Source organism: Pterocles gutturalis, unplaced genomic scaffold, assembly GCF_000699245.1.
Source record: "Pterocles gutturalis isolate BGI_N339 unplaced genomic scaffold, ASM69924v1 Scaffold8026, whole genome shotgun sequence".
NCBI classification, from domain to species: Eukaryota; Metazoa; Chordata; class Aves; order Pterocliformes; family Pteroclidae; genus Pterocles; species Pterocles gutturalis.
Genome location: NW_010102940.1, coordinates 1 through 16,631, shown reverse-complemented (window position 1 = coordinate 16,631; position 16,631 = coordinate 1). Strand labels below are relative to the sequence as shown.

General features: G+C 39.4%; 1 protein-coding gene across 1 annotated transcript; it reads left to right on the top strand.

The window, feature by feature from the left end:
* Positions 1–205: 205 nt before the first annotated feature.
* RNF38 (ring finger protein 38) lies at positions 206–15,691 on the top strand (the record flags this gene model as incomplete). Its single annotated transcript, XM_010086489.1, has 9 exons — positions 206–419; positions 2,793–2,960; positions 9,067–9,237; positions 11,043–11,204; positions 11,945–12,051; positions 13,593–13,677; positions 14,361–14,482; positions 15,391–15,490; positions 15,590–15,691. Coding segments are annotated over 9 exons (1,231 nt in total), but the record flags the coding sequence as incomplete, so codon positions are not given.
* Positions 15,692–16,631: the final 940 nt, after the last annotated feature.

Below are 16,631 nucleotides of genomic sequence, written 5' to 3'. Positions count from 1 at the left end.
AAGTTGTGCTCTGTTAAGCACTTTTATGCTGAAAAAAAAGTGTCATCTCTTTTAGCAGTTTTGTCAGTATTCCAATCTAATAAACCTGTTGTAGAAAAATTTTCCAGTGTAAAAAATTTCTTGATACTTGATTCTCTTGTCATTTTAGTTATTAAGAAGGATTTATGTCATTTACATATTCTCTCATTTTTTAATGCATTTCCAGTCCTCCTGTTCGACGTCAGAGGGCAAGGAGAGATCGTTTGTCCAGACATAATTCCATTAGCCAGGATGAAAACTATCACCGTCTCTCCTATGGACAGCAGCAAGCAATAGAAGAGCCCCGAGCCTTTCACCCGCCAAATGTATCTCCTCGTATGTTGCACCCAGCTGCTCATCCACCACAGCAGAATGCAATGATGGTTGACATTCATGATCAGGTAAGAGTTTTAAGAGTACAAACAGAAGGATGTTGAAGATGTGTTTTGGGTTTGGTTTTTTTTCCTCCAAAGTCTTCAGGATCTCTCACCTCCCCAGATTAAGTTGGCAATGAAAGTCACGTAACACAAAATTCTATTTGCCTCTTAGAGACCATTTTTCCTGTTGAATATTATTGGTGTATGGAGTACTGGAGTAGGAAGTGGAAGAAAAAAACCAAAAACAGAAAGAAGTCTAGACTTTTGATAAAGAGTGATATTTAAAAATTTGTCAGTGTGTGCATTGACATACTTCTGTAGGCCTCTGGCTCAAACCTTTTAAGTGCCATTTTTTTGATTCTGAAGTTAATTTAATGTGATAAAGGTGTGATATGATAATTGAGAATGTACTCTATTTCATGTGAAATATCTCTCTTTAGCTTAGGAGTCTTTAAGAAGTTAAAATGCATTATTTAGAAGTAAAGTTCACAATGCCTGTAATTGGTTGCCTACATGACATGATAGTATTGTCACATAACTAAATCAGCCATCCAAGTCTAATCAACACCTCCTTAAATGACATGAAAAAATGAGATATGTGGTTGGTCCAGAAAGTAAATAATTCCTTTCTGCGACAGTAATTGGTACAGAATTCTGTTAATTGAGGACTTTTAAAGTAATTTATCCTATTGTGATAACATTTGTCATTGTTGTTTGTTAAATCAGCAGACTGCAGTACAAGTGTGTTAGTTGCTGTGTAGTCATAAACTGGGAAATAGAACTGGTTGTCCAGATGTCCACTTGCCAAACTGCACATACATAGAATGCAACTCTTAACATCCCTGCTGGTTTGCATTCAGTGCAGCTGCATGCTGCTGGTGTGTTGTATTATGTGTGCAGGGCAGTTCTCAGTAGGAAGGTTTTGCCTGTGGGACCAAGTGCAAGGGTGGAAGCTAACACTATTCTGTTCTAGCTATCTCACAACCTTACATTTTGATGAACAATTCTGCTGCTGCAGCATCTCAAAAATTCAAATCGTGCTCTTGCTTTGTGTTGCACGATTACATCATGACAAGCCTGGATAAACAGTTGTTCCATCCCACTGCATCTACCTTCCAAGTACCTTCTATGATCAGTGTTTCCAGATTCACTGATGTCTTCCATGGTGATGTTTTATACTTAGAAGACAAAACCATTTTGATAGGTCATTTTTTTATTATTACTCTGAGCAGTAAACATTTCAGAATCGCACCCAGCATTGCACTATATGCCCAACTTTTTGTACCTGAGCCAGAACAGGATCAAATTCAGTGTCTCTCCTGAGACTGGTTCCTGTCATTAGTGATACACAGATTGAGGTTTTAAGTTCTGTTCAGTGATCTGCATTCTGTTTTGTCTCGTATGTCTGACTGTACACTACCAGTTCAGTAGGTTAGCTGTCTTTTTCTCATTCTCACCTTCCTAATGAGCTGTTCTTGCTTGTTCCATTTTAAGCAAGCAGGTTCCATTTTAGCAGATTATGAAGGAAGTGGAAGCTTCCTTGGAATAGTTACTTTTTATTAATCCATGCTCCCTGACATTTAAGCCTTTTCAGTTTTATCAGCATCAGAGATTTTTGTTTAGTGTTAAAAAAAAATAAATACCAAAACAAAACAACAAACCACCACCAAGAAAAAGCCCCAAGTGGTTTGTAGATCCAGACTACCTTTGGATCTTAGTTTGATTATTAAATTCTAGGGAATATCACTAGCTAGAAAATTGAATTATGTGGGTCTGTTTCCTAATATAAATGTGGATGTTTAGGGTGTGTTGCCTCATAGTCATATTTACTTTGCAGCTTCCCAGTTAGCTGTTCTGTTACGTTTAGGTTTGGAGACTTAGCTTGAATGTTGGTCTGAAAGTAAATCAAGAGATTGGTCTCTTTGGAAGACAGAAAGTCTACGCTTTTTTTTTTGTTCTTAAAGATACAAGTGTCTGAATGATTGTTGAGTAAGTCCCTTCAGGGTTGGGAAGATTCTTTAGCTGCTTGTAGATTAGGTTTTATGTGGGAATTACTGCCTTCTTATTTTGTAAGGTCTAACCTTTGGAGGGGGGAGGGGAGGCTTAATAGAGTTTGAGGTCCTTCTGAGTGACTCTAAGGTGCCTTGGAAATCTTAACGTTTTAAGCTGAGAGATCCCTCTTAGGCTTGCACAGAAACTGCTGACTGGTAAGTAATATTCCTTTGAGAATAGTATTGTAATGAACAGGAGCTAAAGCATATGCTTCCTTTTACACCTTCATTGTGAGTATATTTGTTTCTGATATGTAGCTAAAAGCTTGTTATCTTATTCATTGTGCTGTAGAACACCGTTAAGACTTTACAGTAAGTTTTTAATCTTTTTTTCCTTTTGCTGCAGATTCATCAGGGCACGGTTCCTGTCTCATACACAGTGACAACGGTGGCTCCACATGGGATACCGCTTTGCACAGGGCAGCACATTCCTGCCTGCAGCGCACAGCAGGTTCCAGGGTGCTCAGTCGTTTTCAGTGGGCAGCACCTTCCAGTTTGCAGTGTGCCTCCACCCGTAAGTGGGTCTCTGTAATAACACCAGCTTCAATCTTGGACATTGGAATGTCACCTTAGAGCTTTAGTGTCTCTGTGGCTTTAATTGTGTTGGAAATAGCCTTTTTTTCCCTGTGGTTAATTGCAGTGGCCTAGGCGTGTAGGCCTTTGAGTTGGTAAGCATATGGTACTTACCGACCGTCTTTATAGAGTATGACTGTCTGTAGTATAGAGACCTGATGGTTTTTAACTCAAACTAAATGCTGGTTTATGAACTGACTTATTATCAGCAGCTATTCTGCGTGAGGCTTTTATTAGGCAGCTCACTTTGTTTTGCCAATTGACAGGGTTAGCACAAAGGACACAGGCACCAAATTAAAGAAGTAAGCTTATTTTGACTGATGTTTGAAGTGATAAAATAATGAGAAAAATAATACAGTGAAAAGAAATTAAAGCAAGATAAGGTAAAGCAGTAAAATAATGAACAAACTACTACAGCAAGCAGAAAGTAAGGTAGTGCACCTAATCATTACTACATAGAGTTAGTGATAGTGATTAATAAAGATACATCACCAATTGCCCTAATAATACATTACCATCATCCAGATCTGCAGTCGCTGGAGAGCCTAGTTGCAGCGAGGATTTGGAGAACCCTTCCCGGCAATTGGGAAATCTCTATGCAGTGGATCCACTGTATAGATGAGGCTTCCAAATTTCCCTGCAAACGTTACCCACCTTTATACAGTTGAATAAACAACTTTGTATCTTAAACTGCAAAAAACATCTGATGTGGTTTTCTCCTTGTTAACTTCCGTCTTGAGCCTGGCCAGGGCAGGAGAGGGGAGATAACAAGAACAAAAGAATGTTGAGAGATACATCATCAAGATTACTACAAAGCTTGTCACGACTTGCCACATTCCTTTGCCATCTGTGGCAACAGGAAACATCCGTGCTTAATTTTGGCTACTGTTACACAATTAGTATCTTTCTGCTGACTAACCTTACACAGCAAGCATTACAGCAAAGCTGTATAAGCGTTACAACAAAACTTTATAAATTGGCATATATTAATAAGGTAATACATTGCATATCTGATCAATATTAAACATATTAAATATATTGTTAGGTTGTGAGGTTCATCTAGAGGTCAACTTTGTTTCAGGCCCTCACTGCTCAGGCCCTAGTATTTTACTCGCCTAGCAAAAAAAATCTTTAAATGCAGACCATGTGCAGGGGTTGGTTACATACAAAAAGGTCTGATATTCAAAAATCAGTTTTCTTCTGAGAAGTAATAAGATCCTGAAAGATCACTAAAAGCTGAGAAAGGCTCTTCTGTCTCAAAATGCTCTCATAAAGTGAATCAAAATATTGTTTAATAGTTAAGTAATTGTCTCTCTATGCCTTTCTGGGAGTAAAGTGTCTTGCCTGGCTTATTTTCCAGCTTTAAATTTGAAAGAATTTGAACTGTTTTCTTAGAAATTTTTATATATCAGCTCGAAGATACCACTTCCCAGGTCTGATGCTGCCATTCTGTGGAAATTTCGTCATTAAGTTCTAAAAGATATCAGAGCTGAAGAAGTGTACCCCAGGAAGTTTCAGCTTTGGGTGAAGGTTGCAGAACCTGGTCCAAGAGTCTCAGCTTTTTTCCCCCCTCCTTTTTGTAGTGTAAATATGTATTATCATTGTTGTGGTTTTATATCGAGCTAGCAGTGAAACACCAGAGAGCTTCTTGCTCATCCTCACCTCTCCCAGGGATGGAGGGGGGAATTAAAGGGAAAAGAGACTTGTGTCTTGAGATAAGAACAATTTAATAACTAAAGCAACAAAACTGAAAATAATTATGATAGTAATATATACAAATGAGTGATACACAGTGCAGCTGCTCACCACTCATTGACCAAAGCTCAGCCTGTTCCCAACTGACAATCCTGGAGCAGGGAGATTCTCAAAACTGCAATCCCAGAAAAGAGATAAAGAGGCAGAGAGCCAGCCTAGAGAATGAGATGGCCCCAAGAGACAGGGAGATGACCCAGAGAGAGGGACAGCCTAGAGAAAGAGAAGTTCCGAACATCTACATATTGAGCATTATGTGCATGATATGGAATATACTACTGGCCAATTTGGGTCTCAATCCTAAACCCAGGGTCAAATCCTAGGTTAGTAATTGGGGCTGTGCTCCCTCCTAGCTTCTCTTGCCCCTGCAGACACTGGCATAGCATGAGAAGCTGTAAAGTCCTTGATTGTCCTGACAACAGCTATGAACATCAGTATGTTATCAGCCTTCTCCTCAGCATAAATCCCAAACATAGCCTCCTACTAGCTAGAATTAAGAAAGTTAACTGTCCCGGCCAACACCACGACAATCATACATAAAAACTATATATAGTGTCCAGTAACCGTTAATAATGTTGGTATAAGTATTGGTCTCTGCTAGCTGTGTATTTGCCAGCAGTGTGTAACTTAACATTTCCTCTTGTGCATTCTGTGTCATGAGGGCATGAACACCCCTATGACACTGAAACAAAACCCATGATGTGACCATCTGTTTCTTTAAGCTGCTAGTTGAAGAGTGAGGGTAATTTGTATTCATTTTGTCCAGCTGCCATTTATCCCCATGAGAGATAACAAGGTCTGCAGAATACTGCTGGACAGTCTGGAGTGTTTGTAACCAGTATTTCTGCTTACCTTTCAGGTTGGTGAAAATCCGTTACGTGAGTCAGTGTGTATCCCTGAGGCAGGATGGGAGACAACTTTTTTCTTCTGTTTAGTGGTGGTGTTTGTAGAGCAAAGCAATCTCAGACTGGTGTCTTGCCCCACTACAGTGGATGGTTGAGGGAGGTGAATCTTTTGTGCTTCCCCAAAAGGTGCACCAACTGGGTGAAGTCAGACAGTGAATCAAGGAACAGTACAATACAGTTTTATTTAAATTTCCTCAGCAACACGTATCAGCTGCAAAAATGTTATGAATTAACTGCTCAGAGTCAAGCACCAAATCATGCTTATCAATTATCACCAGATAACACTTACCAATTAAGCACCAAATAATGCTTATCAATTATTTGGTGATAAAAATCACATAGAAAACAGAGTAGGAAGGAGTTGAAAGATAAGAAAGAGTGGGGGACAGAAAGAGAGAGAGAGTGACAGAGACACAGCAATATCACTGCCCCCTTTGTTCAGTCTTGTCAAGCAGAATCTTGATCTGGGGGTGATGAGACCAAGAGTGAGTAGGTGGTCATGCTTACCTTTTATATAGTTCTGTCTGTCCAGGATCACCCCTCAGGGGGAGTGGGTAACAGCCCTGTATCCTGGTGGCTTTGGGGGGGGGCGGGGCAGGCAGCTGGTTCCCTGCCAGGGAGACAAACCCCAGCCCCCAGCAACCATGCACCATCTCAACAGGTGTGCCCATCACTCAGAGTGTTAACAATTTGCTAATATCTGTTCAGAAAAGAACCTTTTCCTCTAAAGTGCTCTGTTCCTGCTGTTTGTAGACATGGTGGCACCCCTTCTGTCTGCCTGAGTTGTTGGGACAAACATGGATGCTTAGCCGTCCCAGACAAGTGGGTACCCAGAGATTAGAACAATACTTGGAGAGAAAATTCAGCAATGCAAGACCACAACATGTCCCAAGAAACAACAAAACTATATTGGGGCTTAGGGAAATCTAAATAACAGATACTAATAATCTTACCCTCTGCTTTGAACAGACATATTAGCTGTGCAATTCATAAAATGTCTTATAATTCAGCAATGCAGCTGTCCTTTAAATATATGCAGGAGTAAAGCTCTAACCATGTTTGGACTGAATGTACAACAGTTAATCAAGTGTGTTGAGAGAATGGATGCAGTACAAGTGAATATAAAGAATTAATGTTGAGTTCATGTAACGTCAACAGGCAGACTTTATGCTTTCTTCTGTTACATCACATAATTGATGAATAATGTACATTAGGAGGGGGATCTGGAGATCATCTGGTAGTCACCTGCAAAGAGCAGCACTAGTTTTCAAGGATGGAGATTTCACAAACTTTCTAAGCCTCCGGTCCGGTGTTTGACTATCCTTGTGGTGAATAATTTCTTCTGTGTATTTGACTGAATTTTCTTTGCTGCAACTTGGTCCCATTGATCCTTGTCCTTTCACTTTGCCCCTTGAAGAAGAGGCAGGTTCTGTCTACCCACTCTCACGAAGTAGCTGAAGATAGTGGTGAGGTCTTTGCTTAGTTTTCTCTTTTTAAGGCAGAACAAGTACAGTTCTGCAGCCTCTTCTTTTACTCAGTGTGCTCCGGGCTCGTGGTCATGTTGTCTTTCAGTTGACTCATTTCAATATGTCAGTGTCTTTCTTTGCCACTGAGGAGGAAAATAGGGGAGCCAGGAGTTGAGATACAGCTTCACAAATTTAAAAGAGGAGTGGAATCACTTCACTGAACCCACTAGTTACATTCTTAGTAAAGCAGCCCAGCATGCAGTAGCTCTTTTTTACTGCAGGAGTACACTGTGACTCTTCTGTACTCCTATTTGACATGTCCACCAGAACCCAACTTTTTTTCTGCAAATCTGCTCACCTGCCAGTCAGTCTCAAAATGTCCTGCTCCATGGAGTTACTCTCTCCCAGTGCCAGTCTTCACATTTGCCTTTGAACTTCACATGGTTCCTGTCAGCCAATTTTTCCAGCCTGTAACAGTACATCTGAAAGGTAGCCCTCCCCTCCAGCACGTCAACTTGCTCACCAGCTTCATCTATGAACTTCCCAGTATTCTTTTGTTACTTTCACAGTATTTGTCTCTCTCACTGCATATGTAACTACAAAATAAACAAATGCCATTTATGAAATACTTTCATCAGTTTTAAAACTTATTGGAAGCAGATGTTGAAACAGCAGAAATTTTCCGAAAGCCTGAATGAATAAATTGGTAGTTTTCGTTTCTTTCCACTTGAAAGATAATATGGCCTCATTTGCTGCAACTTAAAAAGTGCCATAGGCATAGCAAAGATTGTTCCAAACATATATTGGAGCTACAGTAACCTTTACTGTACAGAATCTTGGGATGAAACATTTTAATATGTTCCCCAAAGTAACACCTGTTTTAAAGAACGGTGTGCTGTTCTACCTGCAAATTTATCTTCAGCTATTTCTTAGAAAGATGACGTAGTAGCTGAGGGTGAAGAATGGTCAGCGTTTAAGAAAAAATAGATCAAATTAGTCTGCTAGGATTATGTTTGGTCATGATCACAGTAAATTGAGGTGATAGTTCCACCTCTGTTATTGTAATCTGATTTTAAACTGGATCTCTTTACCATTTTATGCCATTATAGTCAGTCTGTACAATATATGTTGTGTGACCTGACTGAAAAGAGAAAAAAAAAAAAGAGAGGTCAGGACTGGGTCCTCTTTCTTTGTAAGATTTGATGGCAAGTATCTTATTAACTGTGCTTTTAATTGTCAAAAAAGTAACAGAAATGCCTGACATTTTGATGATGGATCAAAGAGCAAGAAGAAGAGAATGAAGGCTTTCTTGATCCTCCGTATCTAGAGTTGAAAGTAAAACTGAACACTTCTGCGAGCATGTTCCTGCTCCCCTGCAGTGCTTTCATCACTTCTGTGTTCAAAGTTTAGTGCCCAAAGTTGCTTTTGTATGAGGAATTTCAAAAAGAAGAAGGGCTATTTCCCACAGTAGCTATCACTTAGGAAGCCACCTTTGGAGCATGAAGCTCCCTTCAAAGTGCAGAACTGAGCAGAGCTTATGAATTATTCTCAGCATATGGGGCAACAGAGGTTTTAAGGCATGGTCTGACAGCAATTAACTAAGATAAGTGTGTCTCCTCATCACTTAGGAGTCTGTCTAATCATGAAGTGTTGGAAAAGCTGAACTCCCATTGACCTTGTGAGAAGTAAGAGCTACTTTTCACTTAGCAGATGTCACACTGTGGTACTTCTAGAGCCTGTTCTGTATTGATCACTGTTCCTTGTGTATTTGAATTAGTTACTCTTTTTGTGTGTTTTGGAGGCTTTTCCAAGGAGGCAATAGAACTGTTTTGTTTTAATGGTATCTTTCCATAATAAAAATAGAACATTCTACAGGGAATGTTTGTGCTCGAGTCAAAAATATGTTGTTTTGATTTTATTTCAGATGCTTCAGGCGTGTTCAGTCCAGCACCTACCTGTACCATATGCAGCATTTCCACCCCTCATTTCTGGTGACCCATTCCTTTTGCATCCTCCTCATATCTCTCCACACCACCCTCCTCACTTGCCTCCTCCAGGACAATTCGTTCCTTTACAAGCACAGCAGTCACGGTCGGTAAGTAATGCTTCTTACCCCCCTCTCCATAGAATTGGTGGGGCTGGATGGGGAAATAGTGCTGATACCTGACTGAGGAAGCAGATTTTGTTTAAAGTAGTAGGTTTTTGCACTTATGCTTCCTTAACAACTCTGTAATTATGTAGTGTGAAGATGAAAAAATAAAGTTCACTGTGTTTCTCTTCAGATTTCATCAGCTTTTGTCTGTGCTGTTTCTCCATAGGCCTTTACTTCTGTCAAAAAGATGTATATATGCTTCACGAGCTATTCCTTCAGGTATTTCTTTCCCAGCAATCAGAAGAGAATCCAGAGGAGGTTATGTAGTGCAGTAGTGGTTTCAGAGAAAAGCTTAGCAGAGGGAGAAGAAAGCACAGAATATTGCTTTCATTGTATACATCTTTTGTGTTACTTCTCAGTTAATTTTTAAATGAACAGTGCTTTTTCTAGAACATAATGACCGTAGGTAGTCCAGATGCATTTAGGACAGTCTCCCTTGTTCTTCCCCCCTGCCCCTCTCTTCCCTCCCCTCCACCCCCCTTATGAAAGATCTTGATGCCTTCTGCCTAAGCAGACTTGGCTTAGTGATAGAGACTATGCAAACACGGGAAAATGTGACCCTGTTCTGGATTTGGGGGAAATTAGATTTTCAGTTCTGGCTTACAGCTCTTACAGTGGGGCTATCTGTGTATCTGTGTCCTTTTGTTTGAGCCTCTGACTAGAAGATGCTGGTATTTCAGTAATGCAGAAATAGCAAACAGCCTAATTGTTACTTAAGATGTTACTGAGACGTCTCCATGCGTGTCTTGGGTCTGGATAGGATTGTAATGACTTTGTTATGGTGATGGGAGAACAGCTGGGAAAAGATGGGTTTCGGTTGTAATCTTTAGAAGATTTTCCCTTAGAAAAGTATGGGCTTGGGTTTTAGCTTGGGTTGCTTACTTAGGTTATTGATTAGGCTTGACGGTCAACTTTTAGCTCTGGCAAAAAGCTTGTGTCTTAGTAGTTCAAGAATACCTTGTTTTTAAAGTTTGCCTTGTGTAACAGGGAAACAGAATATTCCTTTGAATACACAAGGTGGTTTTTGTAGCTGAATTTCTTGAAATGGTGCAATTCAGTGTCAGGAACAGAAAGGCGTATTAATGAAACAATTACAATTCCTGGTTATTTCTTGAGAACTTTGGGGCCTGACTGATGTACTACAGTTGACTGGATTACAATACTGAACTGGAATCTCATGCTTCTGAAACCTCTGGACTGTGTGTTCTTAGTAAGACTGCTTGCATGACCCTCCTAGGAAACCATCTGCTTGATTACTGAATATCATTAGCATTTTAATCCATTGGAGTCGCCATGTTTCCTCTCCACTTTTCAGGTTTTCTGACACACTTTGAGTTCTTGTCTATGGTTGTTTATTTTTTTCTCTCGCATAGTTGTACAGTGAGAACAGCCTGGCAAGAAGGAGAGAAAATATTTGTCCTGAAAAATGCAAGACACAGGAAATTACAGCCACTACTATATTTGCTAGATCACATAAATTCCTGGTCTATAAGCATGGCTAGCTGGAAAAGGTGAATTTATATCAAATGTGTAGTGCTGTCTTTGCTTTTTGGTAGTGCTAATGACACAGGAATTGTTCACAGAGTTACTGTGTGAAACTGAGTACCATTATACCTGTAATTTTATTTTTTTTTTACCCCGTAAAATTGACCACAGCAGCTCAGAATATGTAGCTGAGATTGCAGTTCTTCACTGGGGAAAAATTGTATCTCTATTATTGCAACAAAGCGTATCTCTTTTTATTTTAGCCACTTCAAAGGATAGAAAATGAAGTAGAACTGCTTGGAGAACATCTTCCTGTAGGAGGTTTTACATACCCTCCTTCAGCCCATCCACCAACATTGCCTCCCTCAGCTCCTCTCCAATTCTTAACCCACGATCCTTTACACCAGGAGGTGTCATTTGGTGTAGTAAGTATTGTTTTTGGTGCTACATTCTCATTCATGCTGCACTAACATTCTTGATCTTTATTTGATGGTACATTTTGTTGAAAAGTGGAACTTCCTGTAGTTGTATTCCGTTATTGGTTTTAGCTGCATACTGTGGTATTTTTGTTTTAGTCAAGTTAAAGGTAACATAATGATACCAGCAAATTATTTCTGATAACAATTACCTGCAGAGTGTGGTAGCAGTTACTTAGAAAATGTTCCATGTTGCCATGTAGTCCAGGACTTCTACTGCAGAAACTAATATAGTACAGTTTAGAAAAGCTGCTGTCACTTCTACTTAGTTCTTCATTGTATGTTGAGTTTCCACAAGCCAGGAAAGCTAGAATTCTTTAAAAATAGTTCTTCTCCAGAGTGTTTGCAATTTGTAGACAAGCAGTTATATAGAGTGCTTCCATAATTTGGACTGCACCATGTTATAAAGACAGACAAGCTTGCTTGAAGCCGACTTTCTGGGGGATCTACAGGCAGTTCAACTGCAGCTGCACAAGAAAAATTGTCCTGAGCCTTCTCTTCTCCAGGCTGAACAGTCCCAGCTCACTCAGCCTCTCCTCACATGTGGGATGCTCTGATCCCATCTTAGTGGCCCTTTGTTGGACTCTCTCCAGTATGTCCATGTCTCTCTTATGCTGTGGAGCCCAGAAGTGGACGTAAGTTCCAGTTCTGTAAGTTCCAGATGAAGCTTATTTTCTTCTTTCTTGCAGCCTTACCCACCTTTTATGCCTCGAAGACTCACAGGGCGCAGCAGATACCGATCACAGCAGCCAATACCACCACACCCTTACCATCCCAGCCTATTACCTTATGTGCTGTAAGTTCAAAGTACATTTGCTTCCATGTAGGCTATTAAGAACTCATGTGACTTCCAACAAGTCTTGTTGCTTTTTATGATTGGATTCTTACCAGAGAACAGACGTAGTTCAGCTGTCCCAGAGAGGAGGAAAACATCCACATCTGTGTAAAATTTTCAGTGTATTTTGAATAACAATGCCCCCTTGAGCAAGGAAAATTTTAAGTGAACAGTTTTATCTAGTGTACTTTTGTAGGTTTTTTGAGGCACAGTAGCCTCTTGTTTCTGAACTCTGTAAAATCTTCAACAAATTTTAAAGCTTGGTTCTTGGATACTCTTACAGAGGCAGGGTTAACACTGTAGGATAAAGGCCTAGGAGTCTTCATTTACAGAATAAATTAATTTGGTTTGGTTCTTAATTATGAAACACAAAGGTGGGAGGTTTCTGTGATGTGTTGCTCTTTATTGGCTGAACTGCTAATCTGTTACATCTGAATTTCTGTTCTGCCTCTGATTAGCTGTTTCTGGAAAATATGTGGGGCAATTAGCATTTAGGAATTATCTGTAGTATATTAGGGTAGATTCTCTGTGGGAGAATTTGGGTATATGACATGAGATTTATTACTCTTCTGTGTTCTCCTTTGGAAATAAGTTATGAAAGGTGTGGAAAACAAAGATTAATTTCTGGTGCCAAAGGTGACATTGACAAGGAAATAATCAAACATTGGCATCAGATCTGTAGTTTCTCGCTGTGCAATTTCAGATGTGGCATGAAAATGGTGTGAGAAATCTGATCCAGTGAAGTTGTTCAACTTTGCATCTTACAGTCTAAGAGTGATGTCATAGCTTCTTGCCTGTCCATTGAGGACAGGATGTGGCACAGTAATTCCTAGTGACTTCAAGTGGGATTTTAGTATATTTTAGTGCTATGAATTTGTGATGTCTGTGTCTGGGTATTAAGTTTTGACCAATAGGACTATCTTGGGGGTTAAACACTTGCTGAATATAGAAACAGAAAAAACATCTCTCTCTTGCCTCTCTATCTGAAGAGACTCTGCTTTGACCAACATCACAGTATATGAGAAAGTGAGTTTGTGCTTTCCTTCAGTATAGAAGTTGGTCCAGTAGCATATCCTGTTTATTTTGTGGTTTAGGCTTAGAAAAATTTTGGGGTTTTGTACTGGAGAGCTAACTGAACTTAGGATTCCTTTTCTTTATTGATATTTTATCCACTTAAAGAAATAAAACATTTAAAAACAGAATGTCAATTCATTGTCGGTTTTAGCTCTCTGTAATCTGGGATAATCAAGAGATTAGGTTTTGTAAAAATGCTGAGCCTGATTGAAAGTATCAGTTGGGACATGCATGGAGTTAAAAAGGTAGGACTCTCAGTATCGAAAAGTGGCAGAATTAGTTTTTCGTTTGAGTCACTTCAGATGTTTATTTTTTACTTCAAACTTAATATTTTTACCAGTTCTGAGAACTTGTTGATTTGAGAGGGATCAAATTCAGGGATCCTTCAGCAAGATGCCGAACCTTATCATTGTTTGTTCTCATGGTAGATCAATGCTCCCAGTTCCACCTGCAGTTGGACCAGCATTCAGCTTTGAGTTGGATGTGGAAGATGGAGAGGTGGAAAACTATGAGGTTGGTGTGTGAACTACAACTACCTTTAAAGAACGGATGTTAGCTCAAGCAATACATAACATTTCATTATATTTTGGTTTTTAATCCTACTTTTGTCTTTGAAGGAAGTGCAAGGACTGTAAAGACAAGAAACCATCCTTTCAGATTTTCTTGCAATACTGGATGTTAGAAGTGCTTAGCTTTATTTTTTGTCTGTTGCTCTTTCCCAGAATCCATCTTTTCAGGCTAGTAATCATTAAGTTGTTCAGCTTTTATATTCTACATGTTACTCTTCTCCTTTTGAATTTTAATTGATTTAAAATATGAAACAGAAGTGACGCACTTTCAGAAGAACAGGGTAAGTTACTGGTTTTATGCATGTAACTTTGCAAAGTACTGTTAATATAGAATAGTGTTAATGTCATAGGATTAATTAAATGTAATGTTTATAAAACTACCTTACTGCCTTTGCTTCTTGGCCCTTGGGAGGGTACAGTAGTTCACATCTATAGATGCAGAACCCTCTTTAATATCCTTTCTATGGGGCTTGTATCACAAGAGAAAACTAAGGTTCTAAACATTGTTAGAAGGGTGTTTTGTGCCATCAGCTGGGATAGTGAGGTGTAATGGCAGCCCCACCTCTTGCGGAACCGGAGCCTGTTTGAGCAGTAGATTTTTAAGTGTCTAGTTCCCATGTTTTGCAGGCACTGCTGAATTTGGCAGAACGCCTGGGAGAAGCCAAACCACGAGGATTGACAAAGGCAGACATTGAACAGCTTCCGTCCTACAGGTTCAATCCAAACAACCACCAGTCAGAACAGACATTGTAAGTACATTCGTATCTTTCAAAGGACCGTAATTTAGCTGGCTATATTCTCATTTCTCTAACCTGCAGTCTAAGCTAACCAGAAGGGCTTAAAAGCAGTCATGTCAGTGAACAGTTTAATTTTCTTTTTTTTTTTTTTCTTGGATTGCTTTCCAGATCAAATGCTATTTATCCTTACTTGAGAACCTCTATCCAGCCTCGCATCATTTAGCTGTGTGTCAGTTTACTTCCTCAGCATTTAAAAAATGAAAATGAAAGAAAGGTGTTCTAGGTTTTGCTGAGCATACTAGACATTAAAGTGACATTGTCAACTTGGAATTTAGCCTATGTTAAAATAGCTTGAAGTGTTGAAGTTTCAAGTGCTCCTGACAGAGCTTGTTCAGTGGTTAAGCGTGTATCATCTTACTTTTAAAACCCATTAACTTTCTGTGTTTGAAAGATATGCACAACCAAGTAGAAAAGGCCATATAAATATGAAGGTAGTTAAAGTGACTTAGTACCAAATGCTGTCTAATGTTTGGACTTCAGTGTAAGGATTTTTCTTTGATATTACAGTATCAGTGACCCCCAGTGTGGCTTACTAGGATCAGTAGAGAGTGAACTTTATAGATCATCATATCTGCCATTTTGAGTTTTGATTAAACATTTATTCTCTTGGTGGTATCTGTGAACTCCTGTGAGCAGGAGCACCTGCTTTGTGACTGGAAAGCACAGGAAAAAGAAAAAAAGAGCAGTTATCACTTAACATTGTCACACTACGCATCTTCAACCACAGATATAGATAACTGTGGCTAGCTACCCAAGGGGTAGAAGAGCTAGCATATTGCACTTGTACCTGTAAAGTTTTATGTGGAATATGTATTTGTTCTTATATAGCAGGTACATTTGAACTCTTTTGTCTTTTTTAGGTGTGTGGTATGCATGTGTGATTTCGAGTCAAGGCAGCTACTTAGAGTCTTACCCTGTAACCATGAGTTCCATGCCAAGTGTGTCGATAAATGGCTGAAGGTAAAAAAAAACCCCAACTTATAGGAAATGGGAATATAGGAAATTCATTATGTAGTTTGCGGGGAGGGGTGGGGCTATTTTGCCATTCCACTTCATTAGTCTAGAAATGACAACAGAATGGAAGCACTGCCTACTTATGATATTTTTCTAACTATTGATGAAGGAAGTTTCTTTATAATCTTTGGAACATGGAAAAATTAATATGAAGAGAATGTTTCATTCACAGATGTTACTGTGTTTTCCATTTGCACAAAACAATGGCTGTGAATTCAAGAAATCTATGAAATAAAAGAAGGCTTGAAAAATAAAAAAAAGTAACATATAGGAAATATGAATTAGAGTTTCTGTGGTGATGGTGGCTTTAACTGTTCTACATATCCTGCATAGCAAGAATGAGTACTAATACCTTCCTCCCCCACTTTGCTATTAATGGTAGGTTCTGGGGCAAATAAAGTGTGTTGTGTGTACGTACATGTGTATACATATACATATGTATATAGAACTGTAATATAGACAGAAATCATAGTTTTACAAAATTATGCTATACCCTTCTGGGAGGATTTGAGCAGAAAATAAAGGATATCCGGCAGCCCAGTAAGAGGACACAGAAAATAGAAGCAGTACAGAAAGCATGAAGAACAGGAAATACAAATAAGTAGATGATGATACGTAGGCATCTCTACAAGATGCGTTAGCCAGACCTGGCAACCAGCTATTGATCCCCCATCATGCCTCACCTTTTTTGGGTATTTATTCTATTCAGCTTTAGTTTGATCTGTGTGTAGTCTGTTGTGTAGAACATTTGAAACTGCGGTGATCCTACATTAATACAGGACACAGTCCCTAGAGAATTACTGGTGGTATCTGTTGGTTTCAGAAAAAAATAAATTTAAAGCCGCTGCCTTGATGGCTTCATAAAAGCACGAAAATGCGTATCTTAGGCATACAGTAGGATATTGGCAAGAGCTCAAGCCATACTGCCCAAGTTGCAGAAGGCAAAGGCAGTGACTGGGAGAAGGAAGAACCACCAGCTGTAGGAGAAGATCGGGTTTGAGACCATCTAAAGAACGTGAAAGTACACAAGTCTGTGGGACCTGGTGAGATACATCCGTAGGTCCTGGGGGAACTGGCAGATGAAGTT